At 35.7% G+C, this 18689-nt stretch overlaps 2 protein-coding genes across 2 annotated transcripts; both read right to left on the reverse strand.

The window, feature by feature from the left end:
- Positions 1 to 988: 988 nt before the first annotated feature.
- LOC145661135 (zinc finger BED domain-containing protein 5-like) lies at positions 989 to 1453 on the reverse strand. Its single transcript, XM_081726585.1, has one exon. It carries the CDS (start codon positions 1451 to 1453, stop codon positions 989 to 991), a length of 465 nt encoding a protein of 154 aa, XP_081582711.1.
- A 427-nt stretch (positions 1454 to 1880) lies between these two features.
- On the reverse strand, positions 1881 to 2294 carry LOC145661136 (zinc finger BED domain-containing protein 5-like). The gene has a single exon (XM_081726586.1). It carries the CDS (start codon positions 2292 to 2294, stop codon positions 1881 to 1883), a length of 414 nt encoding a protein of 137 aa, XP_081582712.1.
- Between the last annotated feature and the right edge of the window lie 16395 nt (positions 2295 to 18689).

Here is an 18689-nt window from a genome sequence, read left to right on the forward strand (position 1 = left end):
GAAGAACTGAAAAAGTTTCCGTTTATAATTAACAAAATAATAGAGAAAATTATATTAAGAAAAGAATTGAAAAAGTTATAATATTTACATTCAAATGCAAAACAAATATATATATATATACTTTATAATAATATATTTGGAAAAATAAGAAAATTATATTAAGACAAAAATGATGAAGTTATAGTATATTAAGGAAGAAAGGAGAAGATTAAATTAACAAAAAGAACTGCACAAAATTTAATGCAATTGACTGTAATTGTGTGACGTCACATCCTTCTCGTTGCCAGTGATCGCAATTTTATTTTCTAAACAACATGGCCTAAGAATCTAGGTGCAAAGCGAAAATAGTGATGTATTAACTACTGGATTGCAAACATTAGAGTAAAATAAAAACATTTGTATGTGTATTTAAAAAAAAAATGAAACTACGAAAAGAAAAAAAGCAAGCAATTAGGTAAATCAGAGTTTCTCAAACTTTTTCATTCATGGAACCTTGTCACGTCCAAAATAATATGGCTGAAACCACGAAAATAGTATTAAAGTATTCGACTATTTATAATAGTAATCCCATTTATTATGAACTATCATTGAACAGAAAATCTCCCTTTTTAGATTTGGAAGTAACTTATTATAGGCTATAAATTAGCATCACACTATTATTTTAAAACGCAATAAATTTAAATTACTGTAAATATGAAATTTTATATGCACAGAAGAAATTAGGTTTTCATAAACACTTCAAAATATTAAATTATTGTAAATACGATCACTTTTACACTTTTATATGCACATGAGCTCATGTGCATATAAAAATATAAAAATGATCATATTTACAGTAATTTAATATTTTGAAGTGTTTATGAAAACCTGATTTCTGAAATGTGACATGAAACCTAATGGCACATTAGAATCATTTTTCATACAAACATACTACGGGCTTGATTTTGGGACTGCAGAATTCTTTAATGTCAGGTTTTATGGCTTAGAGCTACAGTTTCATATCTAGTTCCACCTCAAGTCTGTTCCGGTATTTGCTAATTCTTACAAAAGGAAGTAGCACCGTAATAGCTTTCGTCGATAACCCCGAGTATTCTTTTCTCAACTGGCCCCAGAAGTTTATCAACGGCAGCTTCTTGAACTGAAGTTGAAAGGATGAATCTGATGTCAAGTCTATTAGCTTCTCGTATTCGTCAAGGCGAGGAGACTTTCGTTGGATGTCATATGGATTTTTCACCCATTGATGTTGATGATATTCACTTTCTTTTTCTGAAAAATACTGATTTACAGTGTGCTGCAAATTCTCCAAGTGTTCAATAAATTTTTTATTAATGTCATCGAATTGTTCGAGATTCCCTTCGTTCTCCTCAAGGAAATCTTTCAATGCAGGAAATACGTCATATTCACACTGAATGATACTTCTGCTCCAGAACTGTAACTTCCCCTTAAAAGCCATGATTTTGTCCTTTGTTGTAAATACCTTTGCGTTCTTTCCTTGAAGGGACAAATTGATCTAATTAATTTTCACGAATATGTCAGTTAGACAGGCAAGCCTGAGCATACACCATTGATGACTCAAATGTTCTTCTAACTCGAAGTAGTAAATTATGAAGAAAACTCTTACTTCGTCTCTTAGTTCAAAGAGTCTGCTTAAAGCTTTCCCGCGAGAAAGCCATCTGACTTCTGTATAGAAGGAAGGATTGATGAAGGCTCCCCATATCAAGTCGCAAAGAATTTTGAGGAGTCTTGCATTTACTGCTCTTGACTTGATAAGGTTTATGATTGTGACTACTTCTTCAAGGACGTTTTTGAGGGGCTGTGGCATTTTCTTTATGGTCAGTGCTTGACGGAGTACAATGACTACGTTTGCTATTTATCGCAACTTATTTTATGCGTGTAACAGTTCCAGCTGTTTTTCCTACCATTATTGCCTGTGCACCGTCAGTGCAAACATCAACGCAGTTGTTCCATGGTATCTGATTTTCTTGTAAATACTCGTTAACAATTCTAAAAATTTCTGACCCAGATGTATTAAATGGGAGATGTTTACATAATAGCATATCTTCTTTCACAGTTTCTTCATAATGGTAACATACAAGCACAAGCAGAACAGCCAGACCTACTACATCCGTTGACTCATCTATTTGTAGTGCAAAGGAAGATGACTTGAGCCGATGGTTCAACTCTTCTTTTATGTAACCTGCCATATCTTCAATACGAGGAGCGACTGTGTCATTTGAAAGTGGCACTAAAGAGATTTGTTTACTCGATTTTTTATTTATCATGCAGTTAACCATGTCAATCGCGCAAGGTTTTATCAGTTTCTCGACTATAGTGTGAGCCTCGCTTGCCAATGCTAATGAAAGATGCTTCTGTTGCTTTTTCATTCAAAATAAATGATGTGTGAACTAAGCTCTTGTGTGAATTTAGTAACTCGCGACGTTTTCTCTCAAAGAAATCAACATTTCTGTTTTGAAACTCAGGACGATTAGTTTCAAAATAATGCCGCAATTTTACAGGAGCCATGGAACTGTTAGGTAAAAGTATATACCACATATTACACATTGAGGGGCCGCTTTAAGTATCCATGAAGCCCATGGCTAAATAACTGTCGGAAAGGAGCTTTTGTAATTTTCGATTTTTTTCAAAAATTCATATATATTTTTAATTGTATTCTGATTCAATCTTCCAAAAACAAATTTCGAAGTACTCAACTTTTAGATGAGATAGAGACTTGCGAATTTTTTATTCGCTTCCTTGAGGCCGGTTTATATGGAACCACTAGGAACACTTTGCGGAATCCCTGGGTTCCGCGGAACACATTTTGAGAAACTCTAAGGTAAATAATGTGACAAGCACTAAAAGTGAAATGTTTCCCCTGATATCACAGATTTTGTGTATTTATACATTTGGAGATTACAAGTGTGAAAATATACTGTGCGAAAACTAGGGAGACTTTTATTTTTAAAAATGATACCAAACAGAGTAAAAGTAAGAATATTTGAAAACATTCTGCTTTAGTGCTCTCAAACGGATCGGGTGAGGTCAACTCGGGTCGGGTTATCGGGTCGGGTCAGTCGGGTCAGCTCGGGTCGGGTTGTCGGGTCAGGTTAATCGGGTCGGGTTGTCGGGTCGGGTTATTCGGGTCGGGTCAGTTGGGTTATCGGGTCGGGTTGTCGGGTCGGGTCAGTCGGGTCAGTTCACTTTGGTCAACTGAGTTTAGGTTGAGTTTAAACTCGGCTGGAGTCGAAAACTGCTGTTTTTCACTAGCTGCCTAATTAAAAATAGCAATTTTCAATTGATTTTATAGAAACCATAAATCTATTTTGAACACTTGCAGCTAGTGTTTTTATGATAAATGCTTATTTTTCTACTTGTGTGAACTTTAATTTTTAAATGTAGAAGATTGATTTTACCAATCGACTGTAATATTAATATCTACGCCAATATGGAGTCTGGATTTAGAACAAAACTAGAAGTTGTTTAAGCAACGCCAAAAGAGAGATTGGATATGGACGACCAAGCCCAAGCAGGGCCGCGGTGGCTCAGTGGTAGAGAATTCATCTCTGGTGCATGGTGTCCAGTAGCGTAGCTAGAGTTTTTTTCAGGGGGGGGGCAATGAAGGGCCCAAGAGGATTTTGAGGGGGACATCTCCAATATATATATATATATATATATATATATATATATATATATATATATATATATATATATATATATATATATATATATATATATATATATATGTGTGTGTGTGTGTGTGTATGTGTGTATTCAAGGTGAATGTTTCCATCTTTATTGTTCATGATTTTACTCTTTGGAAAACAGTGAAAATATAAGAATTTAGTACCTCAAACAACTAGGATTCATTAATGCAATTGATTTCTAATATAAGTAAATAGTTATTTAATCATGGCGTTTAAAATATGTGTAGCTGGTTGACTTAAGTGGAAGCAAATACACTTTTACAGGTAAAGAAAATAACTTATAGGTTCATGCCTCTACTTGAAGAGGATCTTTCTATTCGTGTGGGCAGCAGCAAACATATCCACAACTTGCTAAAGATCTAACGATTTAGCAATTTTCTTCTCAATATAAAGTAACACTAAGTTTTTCAACCTATCATGAGTCATTGACTTGCGTATACAAGTCTTTAATCTTTTCAAAGAAGAGAATGACCTTTCACATGTAGCACTAGAAACTGATATAATCACAGAGATGATACCTAGCTTGTAGGTTTCTAGGAATGCGTTTTTGTAGACACAAAGAAGATCAACGAAATTCGTTAAGGAATCAGCTTTCGTTTTCTTCTCGTCTTCATACAACTTGTTAGAGCAACCCACATTATGCTTTACTTCTTGTTTAATTATGCTTTTTTTTTAAATTATGCTTTATTGTTAATTTTAATGATTATTTTACATTAATGTATATTTATTATACATCAAATATTCTAAATATCTTGATCTATTTATTGATATTTTTTTGCAACTAGTTTCTCTCATATTTAATGAACTTTCTACTTAATTCATTGTAAAGAGATGTGCTTTGCTCGAATAAATTTTTTCTATCATTTGTGTGCGCCTTACAGGTACATATATACAGAAAGGGAAAGTAAAAGATGCCACCAAAAAGTACAGAAAGTGCTTAAGTTCAAAAAGTAAACATAACAATACAGTGATGACGCCAGAGGGGGGCAAGCGCCCTCTAGTAGCTACTTCTGCCCTCCCTGACTCCACCTAGACTGCCCCCCAGACTCGTACAATCTTTAAACATTCTTCATGTAGTATTATATATCAGTATCATAACCAAACTCATTGACAAATTGTAGTCTACTTTCCATGAATTTATTATGTGGCAGATTAATCCTCAAGCTTTCTTCTTTGAGCGTCTGGGTATGCACGCATATTTCTGTTTTCTAATTTAGCCCCTTTTGAGGTAAATTTTAGTTATATTTCTTTCTTATGATTTTTAATAATTGTGCCTAGCGAACAATAGTAGATTTGGTCGACTTGTTTTCTTCTCATTGGATCAACTTCGATTGGAAACAAAAGAAAGGTAAAACCAGTTACGTAACTTGTTTGTATTTGTCCAGGTTTGAAGTTTTCAGTTTCATATTTTGTTTTATTTAAAACTTCTTTTTTCTGAAACATTATTCTCGGCTTCCAATATTCGAGGATGTGCTTATAACAGCTTAGTTTGCAACTACCAGGGCTTAATTCTTTGAAGGAGATAAAAAGAGTTGTGTTTTCCCTTCCTGCAAATGATAATAATAAAATTATGGAATGAAATTGATTCCCAATAAAATGTATTGTCAGAGTGCTGATCTTTAGTTAGTAATTGGTTTATACTAGTGCTCCTTTACTTATTTTGTTTCAAAGTACTGACGTGACGTCTACCATATTGACTAGGAACTGCTGAAAAATTCGTAGCCCAACCCACAAGGAGTGCACGTGGATTGGTGAAGTTTTACTTCTTCTTCTCTTCCCCCGAGAGTCAATATACTACCTTGTACAGTGCTCCAGCTTTTGCAGAAAAGTTTAAAAAATCTAGATTTCCTCGCACCACTGTTCGTAGCACTACCCCTATCAGATCTAAAATGGCGTCTTTCAAGTGTTATTTAAGTTTGGGAAATAAGTACACGTAATAGTTAGACGGAGCTAAATCTGCGGAATAAGAATGATGATCTAGACATTGAAATCCTAGATTATGCAATGTCAGTTATGTTCACAGGGCTTGATGGACAGGTGTATTCTCCTGAAGGAACAGAATTCCTTTCTTTTCATTTTCCGCAGCGTTGAACTATGAATTTTTCTTTCAGTTTTGTAAGTAATGTAGAGATTCTGGATTAAATATCTGACCATTGAGGAGGTAGTCTACCACTCCATACTTATACCAGAAGAATGTTCCAAACAGTTTCTCAACCTACTTCTGTGTCTTGAACTTCTTGGAGCGATGGAGAAATGAGTGCTACTACTCCATTGACTGTTGTTCCGATTCAGGATCATAGTGGTACAACCATATTTCATCTATGGTTACTATTCGTCAGCGAAATTGATCAGCATTACGGTCAAATTGGAAGAATACTTCTCTTAATGCCGTTACCCTTTTATTCTCCTGACATATATTTTGGGAACCTATTATGCCGAGAACTTGTGCATACCCAAACCATTCTGAATTATGCTACCGACGAGTTCCAAAGAAATGCTCAGAATCCCTGACACAAGTTTTGCTGAGAAGGTAAAAACTGAGAAAGCGGGGTGCAGACCTCAGACTATAATAAATATAAATAGCTTAAATTATTTTTGTCACACAAAAACTGGGGTGGCCTAGGCTCTCCGGCCCCGGGCTATATCCACCACTGGCTGAAATGCTGCAATTTTCAAGAATAATGTCACAAATTGCATCAATGATTCCAGGAAGAGTCATTGCTTTTAATCATCCTGGATGTAAAGCATAATTTGTTGAGAAATTGCTACGTTTATACTAAGCCACTTACTTCTTCACCACTATATATAACGGAGGAGAGTCCCGTGGTGTTTCACTGATTTCCTAATTAATTTACTTTGGTGACTTTCCTTGGTGGAACAAAAATGTTATAACAGTAAGGATCTGGATGTTCGTGAAATTATCTGTTTGGGCACACATAATCACTTCAGAGGCCTGAGAAACAATAAGAATTTCATTATTAATATGAAAATTTATATTTGTACATACAGAGATATGTTTTTCCAAACTACGGTTTCATTTTTCTACCTAGTACCTACACTCCTTCTGGATTGGACTACGACATTTTCAGCAGCTCCTCGTAAATTCTCTCTCTCTATCTCTCTCTCTCTCTCTCTCTCTCTCTCTCTCTCTATATATATATATATATATATATATATATATATATATATATATATATATAGAGAGAGAGAGAGAGAGAGAGAGAGAGAGAGAGATACGTAGCATATAGACGAATGTGTTACTTGTAGCATACGCGAAAGTAATTCAATTTATGTTTAGGCTTCAAAAGTTTCATTGAAAAATATTTCATGTGCAGACGTTACGTATTTGTTAGTTACAAATTTTATTTGAAATAAGTTTAATTTATAATCATATAGATCTAACATAAAAACAGCAACGAAATACACAATGTAATGTAAAATAAGTCAAACGTAATAAATATGTCATTTTTGGTATGGCAAATAGCCGCCCCCCGAAAATGTATCTGCCCCTCCTTTGCCCCCTTAAGAACTTAAAGCTGGCGTCGTCACTGTAACAATATAGTATGGAGTTCTTGCATACTATTCATTGTTGGCGGAAAAATTTATTCTTTTATTTTCTTTTCTCCACATCAAAGGATTACACCGAAAAGTTTACAGAAATGAAAATAAGCTTTTCATTGTTGCATTGTTATGTTCTCAATGATTTTGTATTGTAAATATTGGCTTTAAAAAATATTAACACAGTATGTTAAACTTTCAGTTAAAGAGAATTTTCCAAGAATTGTGCTATATATTTTAAATTATGCTTTATGCTTTATTTTCTAAAATTATGCTTTTAAAACTAGTTTCCCAATGTGAGTGCATTTTGGCGTTCACCCAGTGTTGTGACCATAGTGCTCTCAAACGGGTCGGGTCGGGTTATTCGGGTCGGGTTGTCGGGTCGGGTCAACCAGGTCAGCTCGGGTCGGGTTATCGGGTCAGGTCAATCAGATCGGATCACGGTTCGGGTCAGTCGGGTCGGGTCGGGTCATCGGGTCGGGTCAGTCAATTCGGGTCACGGGTGGGGTCGGGTCGGTCTTCAACCCGACCCGACCCGTTGAGAGCACTACATATGATTCATTCGACCTGTCTTTCGCATAGAAAGTTGAGAGGAAACTGGGCTTTGTTTGTAATAGAGTTGGAGATTTCAAGAATAAAAGTAAAATCACGAATTGTAATGTCAGTATTACTACCTTCATGGTACAGTATGCTATAACAGACAATAAACCAAAAATTGAATAAATTTTGATGCACGTAAGGCGAGTTACTTGTCTTTCTTTTTTCAAGCTGGGTTTTTAAACGATATTTTTGTCAAGGAAACAATAAAAACTTCAGTAATTTATTTTCTGCAAAATCCTTCTGCAAGTAACTCTGTAATTATCATTCAAAACAAACATACAAACACGATGAGAAGAGCTTTTAAAATTATGAACCTTCATTTAAAAAAAAAAAAAATACTTGTATCTGGCGCTTTGGGTTCCTAGACTTTGTAATGGGTAAACACGGTGAGTGTGGGTGTTCTCGGAGTTCTCTCGTTGCCTCTCACGTTTTCATTCCACTATTATCATCCATCTCATTATGACAATCTCTTTTAGCCTCAGTGCATCATCATGGAACATTAAACTAGACAGAAATGTTTCCCCAATTTTAAAATTTCACAAAAAATTACTATTTTAAGCTATATAATAACAATTATGCGTTTTGTCAGGAAGATAAATTTGAACTTTTAAAATGCAAGAATAATGCTGATGTTTTATTATGTAAAAATAACCCTTACGCGTTTTAAATTAATAATACCCGACGACTAAAAGAGAGATTAGAATTCTTCTAAAAGTTCCTTATTAAAATTTCAGTAACTTATATTTACGTTACTTTGCGCTTAATTTCAATCCCACTTGCTTTGATAGAAGCAAGTAGAAACTTTTGCATCTTTGCTTCTCGTTCCTTCTCTTTGCTGAAGTAGATCAATGCTAAACTAAAGTTCGCAATTGCAATCATTTTTCATTCATGGCTGTCCGGAAGTTGTCCTCTGATCATGCGACAACTAAGGATACATGACCCTCCCCTAAATGTAAAAGGGGCCCCTCTTCTCACGTTCATGAACACGTAAAATTTATACAGCAAGAGAAATGCTTTTATTGACATTGGATGTTCCATCTAGTTTTGCACATATGATCACTGGCGCAAAGCCCGTGGGAATGAGGGGGACATATCCCCTCCAATCTTGAAACTAGTGGGGACTGTCCCCTCCAATAATTCGTTTTGAAAGTGTTTTTTGGGGAAAAATATGATGATTTGTGTCCGATTGCCACAAAAGAAAGTCAGGTGAAATTGATATTTCCCCAGAATGAGCTCCAAATCTGCCCGACTTCCAACATTGAAGACAACTCTGCTCTTCTAATCCTCCACAGCACTGTTTTTCAATTTCATAACTATTTTGAACATCATTAAAAAAAAAAAAAAAGATTATGGGAACTCTCTTACCAGTCCCCCCAATAATGAAGACAGATTTGCGCCGCTGCATGTGATACAAAAAATGAATGATATTATTATTTTAATGCCCAGCTTGTTTATGTTGTCATTGTTAACAAGCGAGAAAGTAAAATTTAATTCACTCTCAGCTGAAGATTATTGAATACATGTTGTCAAATTACCCCGAAAATATTATAAGACTACTTAACAATATTGACGAAAAAGTGTGAAATAATATGAAACCTGAAAAGTGAATTGTAATATCACAAAGTTAATCTTCGAAACTTAAATGAGCTCCCCTTTTGCCGTGGGCATCTGGCATTGCTGGCCCCTGCTTGTGATTATCCAGCAAAGAGCCCAGAATTGTCACACAGAAATTCTACAGAAAGTCCTTTTCTGGATGGAACGTAAGCGGATATTTGGATTTCCACAGGATGTTCAAGGAAAGTGCACTAGCGAACTTGGGAGTTCCCTTGAACATTCCGGTTTCCGCCCCGAAAAAGCAAATTTGTTCATTTTATGTAAATTACAAGTACTTTGCGTAAATGTTTAGTTGCTAGCTGCTACTTCTTCAATGAGCAATATAAGAACCGCCAAACGTTGAGTCACAAAATCAGCTGGCCACCTCTCAGGTACAATACTGACCCATAGCCACGAGTGGTTAGAAACCTTATTTCCTCCTGTAACCACCTTTAATTCCCCTGAAACTTTCAGTTGCTTACTGGCATATACAGGTGAATATAAGCGAATTTAACTCTACCAAAAAAAAAAAAAAAAAAATCTCGCCCCCCTGCCTTTGTGTTTTGGTTACGATCCTAGTATGACATATAAATTGAAAATTGACTTTGAAATTTTGAAATAGACTCATAAAGAATCATTTGTAAAAGGAATTTGCATAAGAAAAAGTTAAAATAATTTTAAAAATAGTTCCTAAAACAGCTTAGCTTTGCTTTGACAAGCAAAAGAAAAGAGGAAGGAAAATATTGATCGACCTTTGTGAATATCACTGCAAAGTTCTCTTGAAAAGAATCTGCTTATGTATCGTTTGTTTACAACTGAACAAATTATAGTGACACATTGGATTTTTTTTTTCTTTTCATAAGAACCGTTTAGCGGAAAGGGAAACATTTGAATTTCGACTCTGGTTTACACATATAATAATAATAATAATAATAATAATAATAATAATAATAATAATAATAATAATAATAATAATAATAATAATAATAATAATAATAATAATAATAATAAATAATAATAATAATAATTTGTAATAGTAGTAGTAGTAGTAGTAAAGCGACCTAAAATGTAGAAAAATTCTAGTAAACAATTGTCGAGAAAATATTTTGATAGCTAAACGATACCGGAACTATCCAAAAATATCTTTCAAAGTCAATTTGCATGAAACTATAGAACAAAGTATAGGCAAACAACAATTAAGTCCTATCTAAATCAGCCAGATTTTTTTTTTGGGGGGGGGGTAAGTTCAAGCTTGGGGGGAAGGAGACTGCTAGCCACTACGTCTAAGTAATATTGAAGGGGCATTATTCTGCACTCGAAAAGACGATAAGTAATTATAAAATACTTTCACTAGTTTTCTTTTATGGGGAAGAGTACAGATGAAGTGTAAGATCAAATTTTCATGCTACCTCAATCATTTTCCTGTTAAACAAGTGTGGTTTTATTGACAAAGTGTACAAATGTATGGTGACTTAGGAAGTTTTGGAGGTCCGGACCGAATGGACTCCTCGTAGGTACGCCCCTGATCGTGTATACATGATGAATTTTACATGTGTACTCAGGATGTGAAAGGTGCATTGAGATTTTCAAACTTGTAAACTAGATTTTTGTTAGGTCTTGTAGCTGGCATTTAAAACTCCTAGTTTAATCTATGAGTGTTTACTGCAGCAACTTACTCTATGAATGTGAAAGTTCGTAACTAACACAAGGAGGTGCACACAAACAGAGGGTATAACTAACTAACTAACTCTATGGCCTATGGAACCCGGAGGTTCAGTGCCGCGTTCACAAAAGCTCTCCACTGACTTCTATCCTTAGCTAATTGCATCCAGTTTCTACTTTGTATTCCTATATCTGCGAGATCCATCTTAATATTGTCCTCCCATCTGCGCCTAGGTCTTCCTAATGGTCGTTTTCCTATGGGTCTACCAGTCAAGACTTTGAAAGCGTTTCTACTTTCTTCCATTCTAGCTACATGACCTGCCCACCTAAGCCTCCTAGACTTGACGACCCTAACAATGTTGGGTAAACCGTATAAACTATGTAGTTCCTCGTTATGAAGCTTCCGCCATTCCCCATTCTCGTTCCTCTTGGGTCCAAATATTCTTATCAGGATCCTGTTCTCAAATACTTTCAGTCTATGTTCTTCCCTCAGAGTAAGCGACCATGTTTCACAACCATATAGAACAACAGGCATGATTATCGTTTTATATATTTTAAGCTTCAAATTCCTCGACAGAATTCGCGACGACAAGAGATTTTGAACCGAATAGTAACACGAATTCCCTGCTTTTAGTCGACATTTAATTTCTTCGTGAATATGATTTTCGTCTGTTAATATTGATCCTAAATATTTGAAAGTATCCACTTTATCAAAAGCATTATTTAATATCTTAACGCCTCCACAATTTGCCGTATTATGGAGGGTATGCAACAAGAAAAAAAAAATTCTTGAGTCAAAAGAGCCTACACGGGTGAGAGAAGAAAATAACAAAGCTTAGCCCCATATTCACATGCAGGGTGTATTGCAACAACGTCATTTCAGATTTTGCCTGGGGCGTGGCAAAATCCTAGATGTCAGTAGATTTTCAGGTTGAATTAAAATGTATACAAATGTCAAACTCATAGAAGCAAATTACACCTCTCTGAAGTCTCAAATGACATCTCTGGTGTATCGAGTTTTAGTCGGAATAGCCTGAATAAGATAAGATACCTTCGTATAAGTGCTAGAAGAAGGCATAAAACTAGAAGTACTTCAGTAAAACAGAATCTCCAGAAAAATACGATATGCCAATTCAGACTGGCCTTTCTCGCTAATCAAGTGGTTAGTGCTTTCATCTTTGATGCATATAGTCCCGGGTTCGAATCTCGGAGAAATAATCTTAAAATTTGAACGCTTTATCCATAGTTCGGATTCCTCCTTAAACTATAGGTCATGTCTTATATATCCTCGGTGTGACCAACGAAGTCAACCAATCAATTCAGACTGGAGTGTATGACACAGTATAGTATCTAATGGCATTCGTTTTCTACAGTGATGAACCCGTACATTTGTTGAGTCATTGAGTTAGTTCAGTTAATTGGGTATATTCTTTAAATACATGTTTAATTATCATATTTATTAGAACCTTATTTTATTTGTTTATTTATTGAAATATTGTTTGTTCTGGGAGTTTACGGATGTCGTTTGTATAGTAATTCAGGAGTGGCCGTGTATATATTCTAGTAAGATACGTAGAAAAGAACATAGCATTTGTTTGTCTGCAGTGCTCATGGGAGGAGGAACTCATTTCGTGAAAGCATGCAATGGTGAAAGTCACATTTTGTACGAGATAGAAAGAACAACAATGATGTGAACTTTTGTCTGTGGAAAACAATGCGGGATTCCCGCAACGAGAGTTTGTATTATTTTCTAATAACGTCTTGTTGTCTGAAGATATTCGAAGCTCTAAAGAAGAACTTTCTTTATTAAACTTTATACAAGACCTTCCCGCAGCTGAAAACCATACATATAAAGAACAGTTAAGAAAATGAGAGAAATAACTTGACCTTTTTTTTTTTTTTTTTACTTCAGAGAGTACAATGCTACTACCACAGTGATCTATAATAATAATAATAATAATAATAATAATAATAATAATAATAATAATAATAATAATAATAATAATAATAATAATAATAATAATAATAATAATAATGGTGAAGAAGAAGGAGGAGGAGGAAGAGGACGAAATAAATAATGAAATATTTTAGTTTAACGTCCCACGATTACCCCTCTTAGACTAAGGGAGACGATGATTAAAATAAGTGAATGAAAAGGGTAGAATCGGTGGGATGAAACTGTGGGAGGAAACAGGAGCACCCCGAGAAAACCCACGAGTACGATGTTGTCCACTACAAACTTACTTGGACTGGAATTGAACCAGGGACTCCTGCATCAGAGGTAGGCGCTCTACCACAAGCCACCTTCTCCCCGAGGGCGAAACAAATTTGTACGTACAAACATTGATATCTTAAAGCTGTTTCAAAAATCTTTTGATTTAGTCGAAAGAATGTATCATTGTCAGATTTTTGAGATAATTAATTATATATTAAATTTATAGTAAAAAAAACTAAGATTAAAAAATCGTGGATTCTATTGATTGGTTTGTAAAATTTGGTATACAGTAGGGCTAATACCCGGAAGATACGTGGTAAGTGGATCCGACGGAAAAGTGCGGAAGTTGAGGTACAACTTCGCATATAATTACGAATAAATTTAGTTCAATTGGACTTCTTCAGCTGTCAATCCGGAGATTGGTTTGCAATAGCTCTCCACGCTTCGCGATCTTTTGTTAGCCTCTTTATGATCAAATAGTTGATGCAGCCAACATCTTCCACTACTCGTTTGATGGATTCTGTGATTGGTCCTTGGCATCCTACCTTCGACTCTATACAGTCGATGATAATTTTAATAAGTCCATCGTATCTCAGAAGATGACCTATCCAGGTGGTACTTCTTTCCTTAGTATTTCCCACAAGCACGGCTTTGCCTCTCTAGCCCTTCTCAACACCCCTTCATTGTTTATTTTATCAACCCAGGGAATTTTCAACATAAGTCGGTAACACCAGTACTCGAATGCCAATACTGCAATTCCCGTAACACCAGTACTCCAATGCCAATCTAATAAAATTGTTTACATAATAAAGTGATTTAAATCAATACAATAATGTTTTTCATTGTTCAAGCGTTGATTTTTAGTATACGTAAATTAGATTTGAACTACTCGCTGAAGTGTAACAGTTTCTCCAACTATCCACTTTGGCTTCTTCATTAGAGACTATCAATCTGATGAAGCCCAAATGGATAGTTGGCGAAACTGTTATACCAGGACCGTAACTTGTGGAGGGGCAGGAGCAACTGCCCCCCCAGGAAAGCTCCCCGCCGTTCGAGGGGGCACACTTTAAGACAATGTTTTCTTATTTCATACGATACGAACATGAAATTATATATAAATGAAGCATCAAACAGGTTCATTACATAACATAAACAAAACAGCATACAAAAGGTAAATAAAATAAAAAAAGAGTAGTGGGCCCATTTCAGTAATACATGTCTACTATTAGGGGTCCTAGAAATAATATTTATTGATATGGCTATGGCTTTGAGATTTGTCAATATGGTCCCCTTAATTAATTTGTCATGTATGGAACGGGCCCAGGGGCGTAAATAACGGCCCCACATCTCTTGCCGTGCAGGAGGGCCCACAAAGATTAAGAGAAAGATGGGAAGAAGGAGCCTATTTTCGAATTTTGCGGGAGGGCCCAAATGACTTTTTCTTGGGGGCCCAAATATTCTTGGGAGCCCCCTCCCCCAGAAAAATCTATATCACAGCGCTGTGTTATACGTTAATAATTTTTACAATAAACGTATTTTTTGCTCAGCGAGTAGTTTCAATCAAATATCAATACAAAATATTTCTTAGAAAAGCAAGATACGTAAAATAGTTATTTCGATATGGAAGGCTTCATAAAATTTAACAAATTCGTATAATGACACAATACCTCCTTTCTTTCACGCAGAAGTTCTTCGTACCAAGCTAATGAGCTCTCAGTCATTGTTTTCTAGCCACTGGCGTCTCTGACATGTAAAATTTGGGGGCGGGGGACATCAAAGAAAGTGATTTAAATGGTACTACCTAGCCCAACCTATTTATTCCATTCCATTCCATTTGTTACCTTTCTGTTTCGATTCTATTTGTTACCTTTCTGCTTACCTTCACGGAGCCCCTAAGGTATATCAAGAACTCGATTACAATCGTTTCACAGCCTGAATATTATATTCCAAATAAATATAATTATTATTATTTATATGATATTATGTCGTTAGTAAATAAATTAAATTAGAATAAAATATTGAATATTTTGTACTTCAAAATATTGGGGAGACGCGTCTCCCTCGTCCCCCGCCAGAGACACCCGTGTTTCTAGCTATAACGCATTCCTCGTTGAAGTCTATATTTTCTATAGTCATTATTTGCAAACGTAAATATACCAGGCGACAGTGTTGCCAAATGAAAAAAATTAATAACCGCTCTTAACTCTGAGCGCGTAAGTAGAGGTGTTGAGTTGATTTTGAGTTTAATGTCCCTATAATTGTGCTGAAACGTTCTCCAGTGTACAATATATATATATAGTCGAATGTTGTGCCTAGATTTTGCCTCCATGTGCTTTATTTTATTCAATTGTGGATGTTTATTGAAGTTTAGCGACTCTTTTCAGCACCGAGGCTATAGGAGACGTCGATCTACAGTTGAAGTGGAATTCGAACCACGTTCAGTGCTCCTCCTCCGAGAATGGAAACTGGGAACATGCGTACCAAAGGCACCTGCTATCTACTAGGTGACCAAGGAGGAGATTATTTTATTCAAGTATGTGGCTCTCTTTGTTATAATAACAACAATAACTTATTCCTGTGATACGAAGTTCAATGGGGAAAGTGGGCTGCAAGATAGAAATTGTGCGTATCTAAAGTTCGTTTTGAATTTAATATAAAGGTTTGTGTGTACGAAGAGAAGCAAAAATCGAGGATCTACTGGTAGCAGTTGTGAATTCCGACACACATATCCTATACCTGCGGAAATACGAATATTTCGTATAACTTCTTTTTTTTTTTTTTTTTCAAAATTTATTCTGAGATGTTTCCATCATGGAATTCGGGCTTCTCCCCCGGGCTCTGGATTAATCTTTGTGGAAGGATGACAGATATGTATGATTTTCACTAGATGAAAATAACATTTGAATCTCTTATGTTCCACCTTGTCGATAGACACAACCTTGATCATTGTAGGGAAGATTATAGGGAGGATTACGTGCTACAGTGAAATTTAGAGATAGGTCAGCGGTGATAGTTAATGCAGGGGTCACCGTCATGTATGCCAAATTGGTTTAAATGCAGAAACAGAAAAAAAATATCCTGATACAAGGTAACAACCAGTAATTTTTCCAGTAATTAGATTTTCAAGAATCATACTAATTGAAACTGTAACTTAAGCACGAATCTCTCTAATTGGTCGATGAGATGTTAACAATTTAAATTTTTTAATACAGTTTGGGAAGCAATTGAAAACCTCCACACTCTACTTTCAAGTTGTTGGCAAAATACAGTCGTCTACTAATAAAATGACATATTCTATATACTTAAGGCTTTTGCAGTCTGTACAATAGTCAATAGCCACTTGCAAGGGGAAAAATATCTCCTTATTAGGATTTACTAATTAAGGAGAAGGATTTCTTACGGGAAGTTATTGCACCAGAATAAATATGGAAAAGGTAAGTGGAAACATAGGGATAAAAGTGATTTAAAGGTTGAGGAAAATCTTAGTTTTTTTTTTCACATCCCACTAGGCGAAACGAAACTAATGTTTCTAGAAAGTGAATGATTGTGAAAGAATTGGTGGAATGATAATGTAGGAGGAAAGGGGTACTCCTGAGAAAACTCTTTGACATGATGTTGCTCTCAACAAACTCGCATGGTCTAGGATCGAACCAGACATCCATCGCGCCAGGAGTGACTGCTTTAATACTTAAATCATCGTGTCCGCACTTGAGAAGATTGCGAATAAGAGCGTAAACATAAGTGCGTGGAGCAGGTCTGTAGCCAGGACAGTAAGAGAGAAAAGGGCGAGATAATATTTTAAGGGACTAACTTGAATTCACCCGACAGTGATACATACAGTACGTAGTAACAAACAACTGAAAGTTTCAGGTGATGAAGGTGGGCACAGGGAGGCTCACCCTTCCTGGCCACCTCCTAGTTACGGGCCTAGGGTGGAGCTATAAGTTTCAGAGACCGCTAGCGTGAAATTTACAAATTGCCTACTTATCTGTCGGTCTTCGGTGGCCTGCTCCAAGGTTTGTCCATCACAGTTCTCATCCATCCTCTTGTATTTACTGTATTTTAGTGAGCTCTCCCATCCAATCGTGCGTAAAATGTGGTTGTTGATCTAATGCATGTGATTACATTCTTGGGCGACGACTTCTCTCTAGTTGCACTTTCCAACAAGTAGTACTGCTTAGATGCGTTCAGATATAACTTAATGGCATTACTCAAACTGCGAGATTATTCACAAAGAAAGAAAATTAATTATCCCTAGTGCCTGCATATTTATGAGACACTCGGTAGTGATTTGTCTCAGCAGTGACATCTCAATTTTACAGTCCATAATTCGGTTACATTCAAGTACTATATGGAATGGACGACTATGAAAGAAATCCAAATGCTTGTTCTATGTTCCTTTTAAAATCCTGCAAGTACACACTGAGGTGTGTAGGACTCCACACCACATGTTAAAACTGCGCATCATTTTTACCAGACTGATGAACGAGGCTTAATGTAAACTCAATTCCCAGTCCTAGCTACTGAAAACATAAAGTCATAATTTCTGTATGTGCTAAATCTTTTAGGATCTATTCCGTAATGTTCCAAGCGACTTATCTCCTTATATGTCTTTCGCAGTACAGTTGCGTCAGCTGGAATTATTTGGAATCGAGGATCAACGATAGGCATGCCTTTCGATCCCCTATATGCTAGAAATTCACATGACAGTTTCAGAAAAAAAAAAAAAAACCCGCCCTACTTGTTATCTTCCTACATATTCCATATTCCAGACATAGTCCACTCCAATCACACTGTTGTATTGTCCAAGTACTCCGGGGTCTGCCAGACCACACTGTGCATTTTTGTACCAAAACACGTCTTCTTGGAGGATTAACTTTTATAAACTTGGCTGAAGACATTCAGAATTTTTTTCTATAACAGTTAATGAAATCGTTATTATTGTTGTTGCTTTACATACATTGCGTAAAATGAAGGCGGAATTTTGCATAAAAGAATGTATTTGTTCTTTCAAAGAATTCCAAACGAGTAAGAATAAACAACCTCAATGATGTTGCATTTGGTAAGATAATTGAGGTCAAAGTTAGATTAAAATGAAGCTATCGCGTGTGAGCTTTTAACCTTTCCCGATAGTAAATCCCTTTTTATTTCATCAAAAAAACGAAAAGAAAAAACAAATTTCACCATTAAATCATATGAACTAGGGAGATAGTACGAGGAGTCGTCCTTTTGTACAGGAAATACGGCTTCAAGTAAGATTATCTTCTCAGAGACCGAAAGAAAACATATGATTATATTTAAAATGTCAAGGATAGAAATAGTCAACTTTTGACTTTTAATTGCTCCGGTAATGTACG

This window comes from Thermobia domestica, chromosome 9, assembly GCF_964235325.1.
Source record: "Thermobia domestica chromosome 9, izTheDome1.hap1.1, whole genome shotgun sequence".
NCBI classification, from domain to species: domain Eukaryota; kingdom Metazoa; phylum Arthropoda; class Insecta; order Zygentoma; family Lepismatidae; genus Thermobia; species Thermobia domestica.